General features: G+C 44.2%; 1 protein-coding gene across 1 annotated transcript in view; it reads left to right on the forward strand.

Moving 5' to 3' along the window:
• The window catches only part of CLSTN2 (calsyntenin 2), a 617054-nt gene extending 596110 nt beyond the window's left edge, over positions 1-20944 (forward strand). The window contains exons 11-17 of the mRNA XM_006846659.1: positions 8520-8668; positions 11903-12120; positions 15996-16166; positions 17028-17173; positions 17302-17425; positions 18177-18361; positions 20236-20944. Coding sequence (XP_006846722.1) covers positions 8520-8668; positions 11903-12120; positions 15996-16166; positions 17028-17173; positions 17302-17425; positions 18177-18361; positions 20236-20439 — 1197 coding nt within the window. The 3' untranslated portion in view covers positions 20440-20944. The remainder of the gene's footprint in view (positions 1-8519; positions 8669-11902; positions 12121-15995; positions 16167-17027; positions 17174-17301; positions 17426-18176; positions 18362-20235) is intronic.
• Positions 20945-21326: the final 382 nt, after the last annotated feature.

Below are 21326 nucleotides of genomic sequence, written 5' to 3' on the forward strand. Positions count from 1 at the left end.
CAAAACAGCCTGATACTGATACAATGAAAGATACATAGATCAGTGGAACAGAATTGAGAATCCAAAAGTTAACCCATCCACATACAGCCAACTCATTGATCTTTGACAAAGGGCCAAAGTTCATTGAGTGGGGAGGAGATAGTCTTTTCAACAGATGGTGCTGGCAAAACTGGAAATCAATATGAAAAAGAATGAAACAAGATATTTATCTCACACAATATATAAAAACCAACTTAATACAAATTAGAGACCTAAATGTATATCCTAGAACTATAAAAGTCATCAATGGAAAAACAGGGACATATTTAAGGGCTCTAAGACAAGACATTCATAGACTATCAAATATTGCAAATACTACACAAACAAAAGACAAAATAGATGATTGGAACATACTAAAAATTAGAAACGTATGTGTATCAAAAGATTTCACCCAAAGAGTGAAAAATAAAAAAGGAGCCCACAGAATGGGAACATTTTTTTTTTTTACAGTGACATATCATTCAAGGGACTAATCTCTAAGATCTATAGGAGACTACAACACCTCTCCAATTAAAAGACAAATGGGCCAATTAAAAAATGGGCATAGGACATTAATAGACACTTCACCAAGGAAGACATTTGGGCAGCGAACAAAAATATGAAGAAATATTCATTATCCTTAGCCATTAGACAGATGCCAATCAAAGTAACAGTAAGATATCATCTCACACCAGCAAACAGCAAAGTTCAAAAAAGCAGAGGACAATAAATGCCGGAGAGGATGTTGAGAGACTGGGAGACTTCTACATTGCTGGCAGGAATATAAAAGGATCCAACCACTCTGGAAAACAGTATGGCACTTCCGCAGACAGTTGGAAATAGAAATACCTTATGATCTAGTAATTCTTTTACTCAGTATAGATCCACAAGAAATATGAGTCAGTACACTAGTAGATATATGCACAACAAAGCTTATTGCAGCACTCTTCACAAGAGCAAAAAGAGACAGCTAAGTGCCCACAGTGGAAGAATGGATAAACAAACTTTGGTACATACACACAATGGAATACTACGCTACCTTGAATAGAGGTGAATACTGTTAACCAAAGCTGCAAAATACCTCATAACATATAAGGACCTTGAGGACATTATGCTAAGTGAAATAAGTCACAAAGGACAAATATTGCATAACAACATTATTGTAAAAGCTTAAGAAAAGATTTCCATATTAAAAGGAAAAAATTCTTTGATGTTTATCAGGGGTGAGAAGGAGGGGACACTAAGGCACAAGTTAGGGGATAGTAACATCATAGCTCAGGTGATGGGGAAGGCAATATACAAGCAAGGGGAGGGCAATACACAAGAAGAGGAGGGGTGGAAGATAGGGAACACTGAGCAAGGGGAGGGCAATACACAAGAAGAGGAGGGGTGGTCAAGATAGGGAACACTGAAATAGGTTTGTATGGGCTAAATGGGATAGAGGTAAATAGTGATGTATACTCAACCTTGGAAGAGCAGGGTTCTGTGATACAGGATTGAGGCGTAGTCTAAATGGGTAAAAGAGGGGAAATAATGTTAAGGTGTCTTGTGGATATTCGTTTCCCTTGCCTACTACGGTAAAATAGGCATTTAAGTGGGATAGAAAGGAATATCATAAAATATGATTACAGAAAGCTTGAAAACCTGTCTTCAGCCTATAACTGATTGGAATACCTAAAAGGGGTTCTAGAATTTGCCCAGTGAAAGAGGCTTCTTGTTGAGCCTTTGTCGAGTATGGGGCTTTAGGTGGTATACTGAGCCATTTAACCTAGCTTGGATCAGAACTCTACTAAAAGAAATAAATGTTTGCTGCAAGAAGCAAGTATAAATTACAATTTGATGGATGTGACCTTTGCTTATGGACGTAGTTGCTCAAAATACCAACCAAGAGGGAAGAAATCTTCACATCAAAGATCAAGCCTATCCCCTCAGTATACAAGATCGATACGGACAGGCAACTTAGACACTGGCTACCTAAAATGTGAAGGCTAATCAGGTACAGAGTGGCTGGCTTACAAGTTTTCAAGAGGGTGTTTAGTTTCAGAGAAAGAAGGGGAGGTAAAATCCCCACTGAATAGTTTTCCTATTGTCTAGATGGGTCTGGTGAAAGGGGATAGGAGAGAATGGGAACCAGATACTTTTGATTCAATAGTGAGGACTTGTTATCATGACTAATTGCAATTACCACAACTGTAAAGGTAGAAGATGGGTAACAAAAAGGGGGGAGTAGTTAACATGCCAAGAACAGAGGACCCTAGGACATTCAAGAAGAAAGAGAATGAGTGGAACGTGGGACCCTAACTGAAAACAGAGACACAGAGACAGAGAAGCAGAGACATCTCCAGAGATGGAGGCAGATGTGATGGTATGGAGAGATATAGCAGCTAAGGACTTTAGACTCATGGAAAGAGAAGGGCTGTGTGCTGACAGGCAGCAGGCTGGCTTGCAAAATGTTCCCTTCAGTTGTTTAAACAATTATATATTCCTACGTGTTTTTGTGTACATCCCCCCAGCAAAAAGGAATAGAGGTGAATACTGTTAACCAATGCACATGGAGGGAATTATAAAAATTGCAATGAAACAAAATATGACTGGTTGAGTGCAAAACCAATGTTCTGCCATGTAAACAATCACTCAATTCACAATAAAAGCTTAAAAAAAGAAAAAAGTGGATGACTTATGAAATATTTCAGAATTATGACCTAAGGAAAGTGGGGGGAAAAAAGCCACTGTAGAGACTGTGACATCAGCCATCTGCCTGGGAGTCATGTAGCACAAGGGAGTAGTCCTTAAAACCAGGTGACACTGTTCAGGAAGACCCTTGCTAAAGGCTTCAAAGGACAAGAGGGAACTGATTCATAGGGGAAGAGTGGTAGAAGCGAGGCACCAGTACGAGCAAAGAACCAATAATTATAATGTTAGTAATTACATAAGAGTATCTTTAAAGTGGCAGAGACTTTACATCTATCATCTCATATAAGACCCACACAGGTGGATATTAAAATTATTTTAGATGAGGAAATGAAGTCCAGAAAAGGAAGCCAGTAGTCCAAGATTGTATAGCTAGTAATCCTAGAATTGGAGTATGATAGTGTAAGTATGGTGTATGGGGGTAGTATCTGACCTCTTCTGGTGTGACCAGTGGTAAGGAACATCAATGAGATGGAGGTCAGACGTGCCTCTTCCCTACAAGCTTCTTAACCAATTCTAACACCAACTGTCCCTCCCTCTGGCACTCTACTTCCCTGCTGGGTTTGATATGAATTGCAATAGCCACACAGAACCCAGACAAAACACATGACTATTTGGTTTATTAGGGAAGTTGTTGGGTCACAATTCATGATCAGAAATGCTCAAGGTACAATCTGCTGTCAGGACAGCCTCTTCTCAGCCATACACACGTACAAGCCTGTCTCTGGTCCCTGACTTCTCAGCCACATGACTCCTTGGCCTCTGCCCTGTTCAAGAACATTACAAAGCTCTTTTTAGTAAAACTGGAAGTACTACAAATTAAAAATAAGCAATTATTTGATAGATGCTTTTTGTTTGTTTTGATGCTGTCAGGCCTGTGTTGATGGCTTCACAGGAATCAGTGCTGCCAATAAATGTCCACAGGGCACTCTACTCTACTGTAAGCCAAAGCTTAAAGGAGCTCAGCTGTAACTCAGTGGGTCAGCAGACATAGTTTATCCAACCCATTCCATATGAAAGACTCCTAGCAGAAGGCACTAAGCTTTTCTTTCTCCATGCCCAGGAAGTCCATCACTCTATCTCATGTGCTTGGTCCTGATGTCTCTACTGTTTTCTGGTGTCTCCTTTCTGTCTCCTACATCAAGGTGGTTTCAGCACAAGAATCTTGGAATCCAAAGGATGTGCTGTACTCCTAGCTCTTCCTTCTGGATTGTAGTGAAAGCCCTGTTCATGCTTCTGAAATGACTCATTTTATATCTACGGGGGATGGCAAAAGTAACCAATACCCACATTAGAGTTCCATATACCCTATTTACATGGTCTCACCAGGTCATTTAATAGGAGTTACAAAAGACTATGGCTAGAAGGGCCATAATAAGTATTCCATCACACTTCAGATAGCCATGATCTTCCCAAGATGCCACATGGCCTTGAAGAAGTGAGAATCAGGCATGGGAAGTGGTGAATTCAACCAAACAGGCAGAAACAGGTTAACTCCAAAATGTTTATGGCTTAACACTTAAAAGTTTTGTCTCTCACTTAATGTGTACTGCAAATCAGGAATGTGGGGTATAAATTCTATATAGAATATTGCTGGTTGCAAAGTCAAGAAAGAAAGAGGCCAAAATATTTCCACAGGGCTTTTCACTGCCTCAGCCCAGAAGTGTCACACATCACTTCCTTTCACATTTCATTGGTCAGATGTAGTCATAGGACTTCACCCACTGGAAAAACAACTGGGAAATGTAGTCTCCAGGATTCCCAGGAAAGGAAGGAGGACAGGGTTTTGTGAGTGCTGACAAGGAGTCCTACAGGGGTCAGACTGAAAGGACAAATGACATAGGAAAGGAAATAAGTCCTTTTGGGGAGTGGCAGTTCATAATACTGAGTAAAATATAGTCAAGGAGGTAACATTCACTCACTGATCTCAAAGGGGCTTTCAGGGCACTAGGGCTAGGTTCTGGGATTCAGAGACAAGAGTAAGTCTCTGTCCTTGGCAAGTTAATGATCACTTAATTATAATTATTGTACAACCATTTGATAACTGCATCTATGTCTGAACCAAACCAAAACCAAGCCCATGGCCATCAAGTGGATTCTGGACTCACAGTCCGTTGGGCCCTAAATGAGGGAATCTGGGGAGGCCTCAAGGAAGAGATAAAAGGTAAATATTCATGTGATAGTCTGAGGAGTCAAAGATTGAGTTCCCAGATGGTAAAGGGCCATGATGCTAGAGAGTCATGTGGTTGAACGTCATCACTAATGCTCATGAGACACCTACTGCTTGTCAAATTTCAAATGCAGAACAGGTCACTCCTACAAAGATATTCCAGTCACGTCAGGGAAAAGTTCATATAGATGGAATGTTCCTTAAACTTATAAAAAGATACCCAGTCTCCTTCATGGTAAAAGAAATGCAAATTAAAATTATACTGAGATGGCATTATCATCTATCAGATTGACAAACATCTTGAAGTCTGACAATATACCATCATTGAGGTTTAGAGGAAAGATACTATTAAAGGGAGTTTATGTTAATAAATCCCTATTGTTGCTAGGTTCAGTCAAGTCACTTTCATCTCATAGTAAGTTTATGTATAACAGAATGCAATGCCACCCACTTTTCCTCCATCTTCACAATCATTGCTATGTTTGAGCCTCTTATTGCAGTCACAGTCCATCTCATTGAGGGTCTTCTTTTTCACTGGCTCTTTGCTTAACCAAATGTGATGCCTTTCTCCCGGTGTTGATCCCTCCTGATAATGTCCAAAGTATGTAGGATGAAGTTTCACCATCCTTGGCTCTAAGGAGCATCCTGGCTGTACTTCTTCCTAGACAGATTTTTCATTCTTCTGGCAGTCTGTGGTATATTAATTATTCTTCACCAACACCATAATTCAAAGGCATCAATTCTTTGGCTTTCCTTATTTATTGTCCAGCTTTAGCCTGCATATAAGGTGATGGAAAACCATGGCTTGGTTCAAGCATATCTTAGTCTTCAAGGTTACATCTTTGCTTTTAAATGCTTCCAAAAGGTCTGTTGCAGCAGATTTTCCCAATGAAACATGTGATTTGATTTCCTGACTCCTGCTTCCATGGGCCTTGATTGTGGATCCAAGTAAAATGAAATTCTGGACAACTTCAACATCTTCTCCATTTACCATAACTTTATACATTGGTCAAGTTGTAAGAATTTTTGTTTTCTCTATGCTGAGGACCCGACTCGATGGCACTTAACAACAACAACAACAATGCTGAGGTGCATTCCATACTGAAGGCTTTGATCTTCATCAGTAAATGCTTCAATTCCTCTTCACTTTCAGCAAGCAAGTTTGTGTCACCTGCATATCACAGGTGGTTGATGAGTCTTCCTCCAATCCCGATGCTACATTGATCATATAGTCCAGTTTCTCAGAGTATTTGCTCAGTTTACAGATTGAGTAAGTATGGTGGAAGTCCTGACACAAACCTTCTGATTCTCAACCATGCTGTATCACTGTGTTCTGTTCAAATAGCTGGCTCGGTCCTTGTACAAATTCCTCATGAGCACAACTAAGTGTTCTGGAATACCCATTATTCACAGACACACATTCCCTAGCAATGTGGACTTTGTCAACTGTATCAAAATTATAAGTGAAATAGTCTTTGAGCAAAATTCCATTTGTAGGAATTTATCCTACAGATATATATGCAAACATGAAATAACACATACATTCATAAAAATCTCAGTGGTTTAAGCTTTATTTGTTATTTACAATTCATATCTATTATAGGTTGACTATACCATCCTGGAAGGAGTTCTGGTAGCATAGTGGTTATGAGTTGGGCTACTAACCTCAAGGTCAGCAGTTTGAAACTACCAGCTGTTCTGCCAGAGAAAGATAAGGCTTTCTGCTTCTGTAAAGATTTATAGCCTTGGAAACCCTCTACAGGATCTCTATGAGTTGGAACCGACTCCACAGCACATAACCATCACCACCACCACCATACCATTCTGGTGTGGTGTGGAGTCCTGGTGTAGCGCTGTAGGTTAATGGGCTGACTGCAAAGTTAGTTTGAACTACAAAGTTGGTGGTTCAAGCTCACCAGTCACTCCTTGGAAACCCTATATAGGTAGCTATGGGTCAGAACTGACTCAACAACACTTAACAACAACAACAACATACCATACTAACTGTGAGACTTCAGTAGATGGGTCAACACCTAAAGGAACTTTACTGGTTTTTCATGACAGAGGAAAAGGAACATCAAAAATCATGAACTGGCTTAAAGTTTCCTCATGGATATGAACCAAACAATATTTTTGCCCACATTTCTCTGAATAAGCAACTTATATGACCACTACTCAGTTCTACAGGGCAAGAAAAGTGTGTGCTGCAAGGAAGGGTACCACAAGTCATATGATCAGGACTGTTGACAACAGGCCAGGGATGTAAAATCCTCCACAGTAGGGGAAGCAACTGATTATAACAATACAATTTTTCATTAAGAAATTAATCACAGTGAATACCTGTGGGGTGGAATTGTGCAAAGTAGCAAGATGGGGGCAACATGGAGACTTTTCATTAATGTATTGTGTGTATGCTTGTACATGTGCATATATGAAAATATTATCTACTCAAACAAGTAGATTTTTAGGTCATGCAACTACATGTTTACTTCTGTGCCATGAGTTTGGGGTACATAGGATCTATAACTGTGCTCCAAGTGTCTTATTGGTAGCAGTTCCTAATAGTTTTTGCTCAAAAGTGCACCAAGATCTGTAGCTCCGAGCACTATAGAGGCCATTCTCCTGCTCCATTCAAAGATATGTAGCTGCTGAGGGATGAGGCAGGGGAGTCAGAACTCTATGACTAGCTTCATACAGTGACCCAGATGACTCAGTTGGGAGCATATGAATCCCATGGACCCTCACTGAGTATACAGAGTAGCAAGGGCTCCAGATGGAATGAATACATAACTAATCTAGGGCCACCGGCAGTCGGGTAAACAGCAGGTAAGGAAAACACATGAGAAACCAGAATTTGGCACCAGGGAAGCCAGACCAAGTATCAGGTCTGGGGAGAAATGAAAAATGAGTTTTAAGGTTAGATGCTAAAAAGAAGGGGCTTCTGTCAACAAGTGGAGTGACAAATGAATTGAGGGACCAGTCTAAAACCAAAGACAAGAACAATGAAGGAGCCAACACCCTACGTTTCTGTGCTGTCAGGTGAGAGAAGAGGTGATCCAAGGGGTGAGAGTTGCTTGTAAGGGCCACAAAGGTTGCACAGTACATGGACCACCCCTCATGGGCTGAGCTGCAAGAGCACTGTGACTGGGTTTTCTGACTTTGATGATATTACCAGGAATTGATCATCTCTGGGGCAACCTCAGAGGGGAGGACCTTTAAGCTCACCAGAGTAGCAGAAATTGCATGAGGGATGGCAAACAGTCACCTATGCACAAACTGCTTTACTTTAACATGCCTTGGAGGTGACTCTGGTGGTCTTAAGAAGTTCCTGGGTGGCACAAGTAGTTAAGCACTCAACCACTAAATCAAAGATTGCTGGTTTGAACCCACCCAGAGGCACCACTGAAGAAAGGCTTAGTGATCAGCTTCTAAAAGCTCACAACCTTGAAAACCCATTGAAGCACAGTTCTCTTCTGCACACATGGGTAACCATGAATTGGAATCTACTCAGTGGCAATTGGTTTGGTATTTTGTGGTTTGGTGGTGACTCTAGTGGTCTTTTCATGGAAATGTGATTTCATGGGATTGTGTACATCATTGCTCATTCGCTCCATGATTCCCAACCTCTACTGTCTTCTAGTATCACTTCAACCCCTCGCAGTCCATCCTGGTGATGGAAAGTGATGATGTTGGGAACATCAACCGTGCCCTCCAGAAGGTCTCCTACATCAACTCCAGGCAGTTCCCAACAGCGGGTGTGCGGCGCCTGAAAGTCTCTTCCAAAGTCCAGTGAGTGGTCACCGTGGGGCCCAAAGGACAGAACAGTGCTAGTCCCTTAAGGTTATTCCATTGCAAAGTAGAGTTGTGTTGTGTTGTCATTTGTCATCTGCTTTTCCTATAAGAACGCTCAACAGATCTGTGTTTTCTGAAAAATGTTATGTTGTTTTGCCAATATAAATACTGCTTGTTTTGTTTTATCATGCATCTAATCTAATGCCTAGAAGGTCTTGTTTCCTGTAAAGTCTCTGAGAGCTGGATTTTAAGTGGTGCTTAACAAATGTTGATTAAATTGAATTAAATTAATCAGCACAGCTATTTAGAGCTCTTAAATCCAGTAGAGATGCAAAATAAAGAGACTGGATCCTGCCCTCAGAGAGCAGAGTTCAATTAAGGAGGTGAGATTATTCCAGAAGCCTTTGGCAAACTCACTAGCTGGCCTATCATATCCCTTCTCAGCCACAGCAGGCTCATGGGAGGGCTTCTAGCAGGGGGCCTCCTGGGAGGTATCAGCAGCAGTCTCAGGGCTCTAACCCAGGAGAACAACTCAGAGAAGGAAGATCAGGGATGTGAAAATGGACTTCCCCCTGGTCATCACATTCAGTAAGCAGTTCTAGAGCAATGAAGAAGTCACCCCTGAGCTCTGGGTCCAAGGAGCAGCACCTCCTCATCAGCTCTATGGTAAAGTGAAGGAGAGGGTCTCCAGTTGAGACCAGGCTTGTTAACGCATTAGGAAAGAGAAGTCATCTAGGTTGATATGGCAGAGACCCAGAGAAACCTGGGAACGAAAGCCTACCGCAACCCCCACAATCTTAGCCACCCTATAGAAGAGGATGGAGTGGTTCAGCATGGGGCCCAGGAAGACTAGCCTTCCCTGGGGAATTTCCACAAGGAACACGGTCAAGAGGATGATTATCACCATCTGGAGACCACCCAGATTCCCAGAACACTGTCTGAACCCTGGGATCCCCACTTTAGCCATAGACTTTGAATTAGGCAACCAGCAAGAGAGTGGAAGGTGCACATATGCTAATGGGAGTCTGATCCTGCCAGCACTGACTGAGCTCACACCATGAGCCAGGCCCTGACTCAACTTTTTGTCTATACATTATCTGCATTTAATTCTTCCAGATAGTCACAGAGATAATTAAAATCTTGTCCTAAAGTCAGATAGGCATACTGGTGTGGTGCTGCAGGTTAATGAGCTGGACTGCAGGGTTGGTTTGAAGCACAAGATTGGTGCTTCAAGTTCACCAGCTGCTCCTCAGAAACCCTTTACAGGGTTCTCTATGGGTTGGAACCAACTTGAGGGCATTTAATAACAACAATAACACTGTCAGACTTCTGGCTTGGAGCTGTAGGATAATCATTAGACTGCCAACCACAAAGTCAATGGTTCAAACCCACCAGGCAGTCCTTGGAAACCCTATATACGGTAACTACTTATCAAAACTGATTAGACAGCACTTAACAATAACAACAAATGCCACTGTAGGATAAGCACTGTACTGCTAACCACAAGATCCGCAGTTCAAACTCACCAACCGCTCTCAGAAACCCTATTCAGCATTTCTGTGAGTCTGAGCCAACTCGACGATACTTCACAACAGCAGCATTAGGATAGGAGGAGCCCTGGTGGCACACATGGTTAAGCACTCAGCTGCTAACTGAAAGGTTGACAATTGGAACCCACCCAGAGATGCCTGGGAAGACAGCTCTGGTGCTCTGCTTTCTGCTACCCCACAGAGCAGTTCTACTCCGTACTCACTCACAGGACGTTCAGAAAGTGGAACTGATACAATGGCAACCAGACGACAAGATAAGGAGTCCCAGGGTGGTATAAACAGTTAATATGCTCAAAAGGTTGCAGTGTTTTAGTACCCCTCCTCAGAAACCCTTTAGAGGATCACTATGAGTTGGAACCCACTCAGACGACACTTAACAAGAAAGGAGCCTCAAGGAGGCCTGGTAGGATAGTGGATTATGTGTTGAATCAAGAGTTCAAATCCACCAGCTGCTCCATGGGAGAAAGATAAGGCTTCCTGCTCATGTGAAGAGTCACAGCTTCGGAAACCCTATCCAGGGTTACTGTGACTTGGAACTGCCTAAACTGTACTCAGTAGCAGCATAGGAACCTCACAAGAAAGGTTTGGTGATCCACTTCCAAATAATCAATCACTGAAAACCCCATAGAACATAGGCCTACTCTGATGAACACAAGGTCAGCATGAGTTGGAATCAATTCCTCGGTTTTTATCAATTAAAGGGATCATGATTCCAATCCAATTTGCCCCCCACACCTGAGATAGGGACACTTGTGTGAGACCTTAACAGAAACATCACACACAAACTGCACAAAGAGAGATTTGCCCTGGGGTCTCATTTACTAAGATAGGAGTCTTACTGTGACTCTATAGAATAAGTGTTGGGCTGCTGAACCCAAGGTTGGTGGTTCAAACCCTCAGAAACTCTGTACAGGGTTGCTGAGAATTGGAACTGATTCTCAGCACTTAATATAAACAGCCAGGCAGTTAGACAATAATGTTGTTGTTGTTAAGTGCCGTCGAGTCGGTTCCGACCCATAGCGACCCTGTACAGGGTTTCCGAGGGTGTAAATCCTTACGGGAGTAGAAAGCCTCATCTTTCTCCCGCGGAGCGGCTGGTAGTTTCGAACCGCTGACCTTAAGGTTCGCAGCCCGATTCGTAACCACTACGCTACCAGCAATAATATGCTTCCAAAAAACCCCATGACTGACCAGTCTCTTCTGACTCGTAGCTACCATATAGGACACAGTAGAAATTCCTCAGAGTGTCCAAGGTTGTAAATGTTTATAGAAGCAGATTGCCTTTGAAGAGCTGTTGGTTCCTAGTAACAGAACTTTAGATTCACAGCCTAGTTTTTCAATCACAATGCTACCAGGGTTCTTCATAATTTGCTTATCAAATATGGATTTACATAACAAGCCATTGCTACCTTATTAATGCAGCCATTGATTACTTGTTTAAAGGATATTTAGACATTTAACAGTGACTTGTTGCTCATATGGGAGATCCTGATTTATCCTAAGAGCCAATCTTTGAAGTCTCTAGATTACTAGTTTAGACTGTCAGTGTGGCTTTGAATTTGAATGTCTTCTGACATCTTTGGAGACTTTTAGACCATCAGGATGCTGAGTAAAGGACTAGAGGTGGTAACTGCATCCTCAGCAAGAAAGTGGACAGTGTCATCCTTGGCTGTTTCCCCAGGTGCTTTGGGGAAGATGTGTGTATTAGCATCCCGGACATGGACGCCTATGTGATGGTCCTGCAGGCCATCGAACCCCGCATCACCCTTCGGGGCACAGAGCACTTCTGGAGGCCTGCCACCCAGTTTGACAGTGCCAGAGGGGTGATCCTCTTTCCAGACATCAAGATCGTGAGCACCTTTACCAAAGCTGAGGCGCCCGGGGACTTGAAAACCACAGGTACAGGTGTGTATAGGGCCCTGGGGAAGGTGAAATTTAAATTTCCTACAGTCCTATGAAATCTTACTTCACTGGTCACCATGGCAAAAGAAAAGTAATGAAAACAACAACTAAAAAAAAAAACCAAAAAACCTCTGGTCACAACCTAAATGATCCTCAGGAGAGGAATGGCTTGGCAAATTATGGCACAGCCATGTCTTGTGTTTCATGGTGGAGGAAAGGCATTGTGCTAAATGCTAAGTGCAAAAAGCAAGATGCCAAATTACTAGTGTCTACATATAGAATGATCTCCATTGTGTAAAGGGGGGAAAATGGCTTCCATATATACCTAATGCATGATACTCTCCGAGGAACAATGAGACAGCCAATTTGTCTCTGCTTCCCTCCACTTTTCTGCAACTATAAAAATGTACTATAAGGACCATTATTTTGATTATCAGAAGAAAAGCTGAAGAAGCACAAACAACAACAACAAAAATGTATAACTGCATCTTATATACAGCAAAAGGTAGGTTTCATTTCAGCAGTAGTACTCTAAGCTCCCAGGAAACTTTTAAGTTACTATATTTCTAAGAGTTTCATTATTGGGAAGGGTGTTCAGTAAGAGTAAAGTAATTGGAATTATCTGCCAGGAGAAACATTTAGTTGCATGGAAATCCACAATAGTATGCTGTTAGCGGAGGCGGGGACAAAAAGGCAATGAAGGGAGGAGAGGAAGCAAGCAAGCGAGAGGAATAAGGGAAGGTAGGGAGACTGAGAGGAGGAAGGGTAGGGTAGAGGAGGGAGGGAAGGAAGAAGTGGGAGGGAGACAGGAAGTCAGAAGAAAGAGGATGCAAAAAGAGAGAGGAAGTGGGGAGACCAGAAGGAAGGAAGGAAGGAGAGAGGCAGGAAGGCAAGAAGGGAAAACTTTTCCTTTGTGACTGACAAAGGGAAGTATCTGTTTGAAAATTGGCCTTTAGTGCTTCTTGGAAGAGAAGAAATACTTTCAACTCTTCCCTCACCTAAAGTGACTGCTAATGATGTGCTGGTGCCCAGGGACCTGAGACCCTGAAGGGCTTCTCACCTCCCTGCTCCCTGGTGAATGGGATGCCAAGCAAGGCAGAAAAATAGATGGTGTTTTACCAGCTGTCTGGGCAGGGCAGTTTCCTACTTACATGTCCTGGTGCATGAGGTCCTGTGACCTCTAACCTGAGCGATTGCAGGTGGTAACAGCACACGTGGATCCACTCCACCTAACACCAGTACACGGGGGTGGGGGGGTGGTAAAGCAATTCTCTGGGTCGCCATTTCACTGTCTGTTTCTGAGTGGTGCCTGCAGGGCCCTAGCCAAGTGCCCAGTAGTTCTCATTAGTGCTTTAAATTGTGCTCTTAGTGTTACAATCATCATTATCATGGCACCTCCAGCAAACAACCTAAGGCCATTTGCCACCGGCTCTCAGTCACTTCCTCCATATCATCTTCTGCTCTCAATGGCTCATTCTTGATGCTCTTTCAGTACAAACTGTCTGGAAGTTCCTGCACACGGCATTCCTGTTCATAGCTCTGTGCTAGCACACACCTTTGTCCATGCTAGACCCTCAGCCTGGAAGGTCCCTCCCCCCTCTCCCTCTTCAGTGCTTGAAAACATTTCCACCTTCAAGACCTCCTCCTCTGGAGGCCTTCTCCACAGTCACCCCGCTAGGTGAGGTCTCCTGCCCTGTGTGCTCCCAATTGCTCTTCCTTACCTCTAACACAGAACATGGTTTAGTCTTGCTAGGGACGATCTGCTTACTAAACCAGACCAGGAGCTCCCCAAGGGTTCCATGGTCAATTTACCTCTGAAACCCTAGACCCAGCACAGTCCCTTACACACAGTGGGAATCAAGGAGACTGCGGCTGCCAATAATGGTGCAAGCACAGAAGAACAGCAAGAATACAGCAGCAAGAACAGACATCCCCTGGGAGGCATGAATTCTCAGTCAGCTACCTGTGGGGCTGGGGGCAGAAATAAACAAGAGCTAACCTGACCTGATAAGAAGTCGACCAAAAAAGTATGAGTTAGAAATGTTTGGAAATAGAGACCATTTGAACTAGAGCTATACATACACTATGGTCAATGATAGGCATTGCTTTTAAGTGTATATGATTGTGCTTTTCACTTATGCTCACAATAGCATAGAGTCCTTGCAATTAACAAACACTGAAAAACAAAGCATACAGAACACTATTTAGAATACATATCTAGAAAGAGCACACACATTTTACTATTTAGAAATCAAACAATATAAAATATATTCAAACATATTTTTTCATCTGTAAGGAATCTTGTTTAAATTTCAATTCTCGTAAATGTTTTATAATGCACAAAATATATGAGACCTTGTGTATATGTTATAAATAAATATACTTATGTCAAAAGCCTAGGTTCACAAATCTTTCAATACAGAGGTACGAGGTCAACGGCACTTGAAGACCCCTGGCTCAGAGGTTAAGAGTCAGAACAACATGGGTGCTATCCTGCTATTTTACTTACTATCTCAGTGCCTATGAGACCTCACTCATCCCGTTAACATTTTGTTTTCTCATTGGTGAAGCGGGGATAATGATAGCACCCTAGTCAGTGTTTGTTGGAGTCCTTAGGTGGTACAAGTGGTTAACAGGGTTAGAATCCACTCAGGGGCATCTTAGGAGAAAGGCCTAATGGCTTTTCTCCAAACAGTCAGCCCTTGAGAAACACACCGTTCTACTCGGACACATACACAAGTCACCATCAATCAGACTGACTCATGACAACCAGGTTTAATGTGTATTGGGATCATGTTGACACTGACTCACGTAAGTTGTTAAGTACCGTCGAGTCGGGTCCCACTAATAGCAATCCTGCACAGGGTTTCCAAGCCATGGATGGCATGTTTGAACTGCCAACACTGAGGTTCAAACCAACCTTATCCTATAGCACCACACCAGGACTCCATAAGCACTCATCTAAGCACTCCATAAATACAAATCACGTCTATGTAAATTGGGATTTCAATTGAAGACTGTCAACCTCTGTACATCATTCAAACATTTATATATTGCATGGTGGAATTTGGAGTCTCAAAAATCAGTCAAGGACAACTATACTGACCAGTTTGCTAATGTGCATCCCAGGGAACATATTTCCTTAATTATTTAAACATGTTACAAATCTAACTCCATTTAAGCAATATGTATTAGTTACTGCTCCATGCCAGTCCCTGGGACAGACAGAGGACTCAGTCATAATAAGATGGTTCTTCTGCCCTGCAGGGTCTGAGTCTGGTAGGACACACACACATACACAAACACACACACACACACACAGATCCCATGGAGAAAGCTACAGGAACATGGTGGAGAGGTACTTATCTCTGCCCCTCAAATAAGCTATTGCTGATTGAACTCCTGTGTGCCAGATACTATTTTCAGTCCTCTCAAATTCTTGCCCTCTTAATGGATGAGGAAAGTAAGTGGTAGGTAGTTTTTCTAACATGATACAGTAGGATCAGCACTGGACTACAAACCACAAGGTTAGCAGTTTAAACCCACTAGCTGCTCCTTGGAAACCCTGAATAGGGTTGCTATGAGTTGGAATTGACTCCACGGCACATAACAACAGCTTCTCAGTAGCAGAGCTGGCATATCAGTTCACATGTGCTTGATCAGAGTGTCCGTGCCCTTTCCACTAATTCGGGGGGCTGCCGAACATAGTCTCAGGCCACAGTAGCACTAACAGTAGACGCTTTGGCACCACAGCCTAGCTGTGGAGGTGATATGTAGAATCACCCAGCCCCAACCGATGGCACAATAAGAGACAGGAAGATGATGACTTTCTACTAATGCCTATGTTTTCCTATGCATCTGTCACCCCACAGCCCCCAAATCCACAGTCTTAGAAGAAATGCTTCACAACTTAGATTTCTGTGATATTTTGGTGCTTGGAGGGGACTTGGACCCAAGACATGAGTGCTTGGAGCTTAGCCACAGTGAACTCCACCAGCGACACCTGGATGCCACCAACTCCACGGCAGGCTACTCCATCTATGGTAAGTCTGTTCTGGGCACCTGTGCACAGTGGCTTCTTCTCAGAATGCCTCTTTCCAAGGAGTCAAGAGGATGATGACAACTCTGTCACCCATGGAGATGCACTGAGTAGCCCCAGAGGTCAGCTTGGAACTCTTGACTGTAGAGCATACATTTCTCAACCCTCTTTTGATGAGCACAGTCTGGAGAGCCAGTGTATTAGAGACCTGTTCCACATCTCATTTCCTGAGCAAATCTGTAGAACTACGCGGATGCCTTCTCTTATAACATTTTATCTCAGAAACTGTGATAGCAGTATTTAACACATTGAGGCCAAACATTCTGATCAGAGCTCAGTCTGTTTGTACGGCCATGTTGTGGGTGGGTTTAATTGACTCCTTCCAATTTCTGTTTCTGAACATTGTCTAGGAGGTCTGATGGTGCAGTAGGGTGATCCCTGGACTGCTCACCACAGGGTCTGCAATTCAAATCCACCAGCTTCTCTGCGGGAGAAAGAAGAGGCTTTCTGCTTCCATAAAGGTTTATACCCCTGGCAACCCTATACAGGGTTCCCTTTGAGTTGGAGTTGACTTGATGGCAGTGGGTTTTGTTTGCACACTTTCTGGCTGTGAACAACTCAAGCTCTTACCTATGATGTATTTGCTATTGCTGTTAAGTGCTACCAAGTCAATTCTGACTTATAGCGACCTTGTACAGGGTTTCCGAGGAGTACCTGGTGGGTTTGAACCACCCATCTGGTGACTCACAGTCCAGTGCTTAGCCTACAGTGCCACACTAGGAGGTTCGTAGGCCCAAGTCTTGCTCTGCTGGCTCCTTTTCTGCCTCCTCCACCTCCTGGTGACAGGGCTAGTCTTTTGGCACAGGTGTGGGCTCCATGAGTCGCTATGAGCAGGTGTTACACCATATCCGCTACCGAAATTGGCATCCAGCAACTCTTGAGGCCCGGCGGTTCCGGATCAAGTGCTCCGAACTCAATGGGCGTTACACCAGCAATGAGTTCAACCTTGAGGTGAGTAAGTGCTGCCATTGTCAGGGCAGCCCAGCTTGCCTGTGCATGCCCTCAGTCACTTGTAGGGCTCCTGCAACTGGGCCCACCTGACACTCCTGGTTAACAACACCTCCCCCTGATCTTCCCAGGTCACTGTCCTTCATGAGGTCAAAGTCTCAGACAAGGAGCATGTCAACCACCTTATCGTGCAGCCTCCCTTCCTCCAGTCTGTCCATCACCCTGAGTCTCGGAGCAGCATCCGGCGCAGCTCAGGTAGGACACCTGGGAGGAGTGACCTCAGGACACCAGGTGGCCACTGTCACTCAGGACGGTCCAGTAAACACAGCTGTGCTGCAGCAGCCATGGGTGCCTGTTACCAAGGGAGGGAATCCAGTGACAGAGAAAATTGTATCCCAGCTTCAGTAGAACCAGACAAGTAAGGAAGAAATTACCTACAGCATGGAACAGCAGAGCTTGGTACAAAGGACTGGGACACACTTCTAGGCCTGTCAGCCTAACTCAAAGCTACATCCTGTATGAAGGTTTCTCTGAACTCCTTCCGCACAGTCAGGCACAGCATGCACACCAGACTGGGAAGCCCCTACCCATACTTCTATGGGACCATTTGACATAGTGTCACTGTCTTTTGGACATTGTGTCCATCCTGAGTAAGCGCCATCGTGTCTGGGTTTTGATGAATGCTCCACTATAATGTAAGAGAAAGAGACAGAAGAGAACTAGCATTTTTTGAGCACCCTTTGTGTGTCTATTCATGAACTTGGAAAGTCACAGAGATTATTTCATTTACTCCTCACAAATAGCCATGGGATAGAAATTAGGAAGTGCTTCACAGAGACGATGCAAGCGAAGCCCAGACAGACTAATCTGCTAGCCTAGAGTACTCCAGTCAGGAAAGGTGGGGGAGATTTTAACCTATGCATAAATACTCTTGCATTTGCGCTCCTGTCCAAGAATGAGCTAGATCTTGGTTCACATGCCATGAGAGGTTCCTTCCTCGTTTCAGTGGTCCCAAGCATTGCCACGGTGGTCATCATCATTTCTGTGTGCATGCTCGTGTTTGTTGTGGCCATGGGTGTGTACCGCATCCGGATTGCCCACCAGCACTTCATTCAGGAGACCGAGGCTGCCAAGGAGGCTGAAATGGATTGGGATGACTCTGCATTGACTATTACCGTCAACCCCATGGAGGTAAGCCTCCCGCAAGGGCTGGGGAGCTCAGAGCAGGGATGCCTCCACCTCCATTCAGTTCAGTCCTTCCTGTGTTTGCAGCCCAGCCTTAGACTAAGCCTGATTGGTTCTGGAAGCCCTGCCCCAATGATCCCAGCCCCACTGGGTTTTCCCTTCTCTGAGATCCTCCAACCCTTTCAACTTGAAGGGACCATACTATCCTACCACCTACATTCATTGATTTAAAAAAAAAAAAAAAAAAGTGATTTGCTCACATCCCACAAAGATCCAGAAATGTCTAAAGGCTAGTGGTCAAGTGGTATCTAGCCCTTGCCTCTTATATAATATTTTACTCAGAGCTAAATCACATTTAAGAATTCAGTATTAAATTCTTGATGAACTAAGTATAAATGGGATGACTTTGCTCCAAAAATGCCTGCAGAGTTCACTTCAAGGCTTAGAATAAGTTAAAAAAAAATGAAAACAATACAAAATAAAACACAGTACTTGCCATCTACTGAGCACCCTTTATGCCAAACACTGGACAAGGTGCTCTCTATACGCCACCTGTTTTCATCTTCCCAACAACCTGTGAAGGTGTACTTATCATCCTCATGTACCAATGCGAGAACCCGCTCACAGATGGGAAGTCAATCACTCAATTACACAACTGCTCAGGGCAGAGCCAACACTCAAACTCAAGATGGTCTTTCGTTAAACTCATATCCTTTCAGTTAGCCCACAGAAGCTATCTATGGTTGTTCAAAGCCTCTGCCCTACACATGTGGAACCCTAAGGGAAGCCACTTATATCATGCCCTTGGACCTACCTATGGGTGCTGGGTGTGTGAGAAACAAGAGTGTGGGAAACAAGACCACTACACCAGCAGCAGTCTGAGGACAAGGCAAGACAGTGTGTGTGTACTAAGGGCTCACCTGGTGGCATAACCAGCCAGCAGAGCCCTACGGGGCTGGAGTGTTCAGGAATGAGTCCTCAGAAGAGAGTGGCCCAAGTGAGACCTCACAGAATGGGTAGGATTTGGGAATGCCAGAGGTAGAAAAGAAAGCATTCCAGGGAGGAGATGAAACACAGTGAGGGCACACCTCACTGATGGCCTAGTTCACCAACTCAGAACTGGGAAAGGGTCTCAGTCACCAGTAAGCCAGGGGAAGGAAGGAATGTGAGGAGAGAAGAGTGGGGGAGAGTTTGAGAGCACAAGACCGGAAGTGAGGGACCGGCATGGAGAATGAGGGCCATAAGCCTTTCCTTTCCCCAGCAAATATTTAAGTGGCAGCACACAGTAAGTCTTGACTTAAAAGATCTTTTGCTCCCAGGGACCTTACATTCCCACCTGGAGAGGGGTACAAGCCTGTCATTCTCTCACTGGAAAGCTAACATTTAGATCTGAGAGGGTGGGGAGAGGGAACAAAACAAAACCAATCATGGTTCTTTATTTGGGGGGGGTGGATTGCCAGGCCTTTCTTCTGAGGTACTTCTGGGTGACCTCAAACCACCAACCTTTTGGTTCACAACCAAGCGCGCTAACCTTTTGTACTCCCAGGGAGTCTCAGACTTGGAAAACTTCATGCAAATAAACTAGAAAGTCCAAAAAAAAACCTCACTTTAGCCTGAAAGGGTCACCAAATAACAGGCGGGATTGATTTCAATGTCTCTTGTTTCAAACATAGGACATTTGGTCTTGAGCCTGTCTTGGAATTCTCTGCTGTGAAGTCTTAGTTTTTAACCTCTGACTTCCCTTTCACCAGAGAAGTCACTTCTATGAAAACCTTATAAAGTGACCAGAAAGGTCCCTTAATGGTACCAGAAACATAAACTCCCAAGTGCCCTCTGCTCTGCTGATGCATGTGCTTGTTCCTTCTCTCCCTGAAATCCAGAAACACGAAGAACCAGGGCGTGGAGAGCATGACACTGAAGACGAGGAGGAGGAGGAAGTAGAGGAAGACATGAGCTCCAGCAGCAGCGACTCAGACGACAGTGAAGACGAGGAGGAGGAGGAAGAGATGGGCCGAGGCAGACATGGGCAGAGTGGAGTCAGGCAAGCCCAGCTGGAGTGGGATGACTCCACCCTCCCCTATTAGTGCCCCAGCTGTCTGTGCTCAGCCCATGTGTCTGTTTTGTAAACCCCAACCCAGTGTCTGCCCGAGTCTATCACACGTCGCCTCTGGTTTCTATCACAGGTCTGGAAGGCCTGCCCCAGCCTCCTAGAGCACATCCTTCACTCCCTAGGAACGCCTCATGTCCCTGCCCTGGGTCGGTCCTATGAAGCTCAGCAGCAGCAGCAGCAGTGGAGACTTTAGGCTAGACTTCATCCTATAGCCCCCACTTCTGCCCCGGGCTCACCCAGGGTCCTGTCACCCAATTGCAGAGTTCTGCCTTTGCTCTTTTCAGCAGGGGAGAGCTCCGGCCTTTCTGTCACTTACCTCCCCTGGTCTCAGTGTGCCCTCGGCCCTTGGGTTCCAATTCACTGTGCGTGCATCTGACTGAATCGTCTCCCTCCACACAGACCAGCAGGTTCTCCTTACGCTGCTCCTCCAGTTTGCTTTATAAAGGGAGGGTGGTTGCATTTCACACACTTAAGGTCTTCAATGGAGTCCTGGTGTGGTACTGTGGGTTAATGCGGCGGACTGCAAAGTCAGTTTGAACCGAAATGTCAGTGGCTCAGGTTCACCAGCTGCTCCTCAGAAACCCTATACAGGGTCGCTATGGTTTGGAACTGACTCAACTGCACTGAACAAGATCTTATTACTTCACACTCAATAGGAAAGCCGTTGTTCAGGCAAAGTTAATTTACAGGAAAAGGTTCCCACGCGCATGCGCATACTTCTTTTGCTCTTTTCTGAGGCCACATAGGCTTCCACGAAAAGTCAGAAACCAAGAATAGGTCTTTGGCCACAACAGCGCCTGGTCCGTAGTCAAACTATCTGAGTTAGGCAGCCTAATCAACTGGATGCACTCCCCATAGGGA

This window comes from Chrysochloris asiatica, unplaced genomic scaffold (genome assembly GCF_000296735.1).
Source record: "Chrysochloris asiatica unplaced genomic scaffold, ChrAsi1.0 scaffold00028, whole genome shotgun sequence".
NCBI classification, from domain to species: Eukaryota; Metazoa; Chordata; class Mammalia; order Afrosoricida; family Chrysochloridae; genus Chrysochloris; species Chrysochloris asiatica.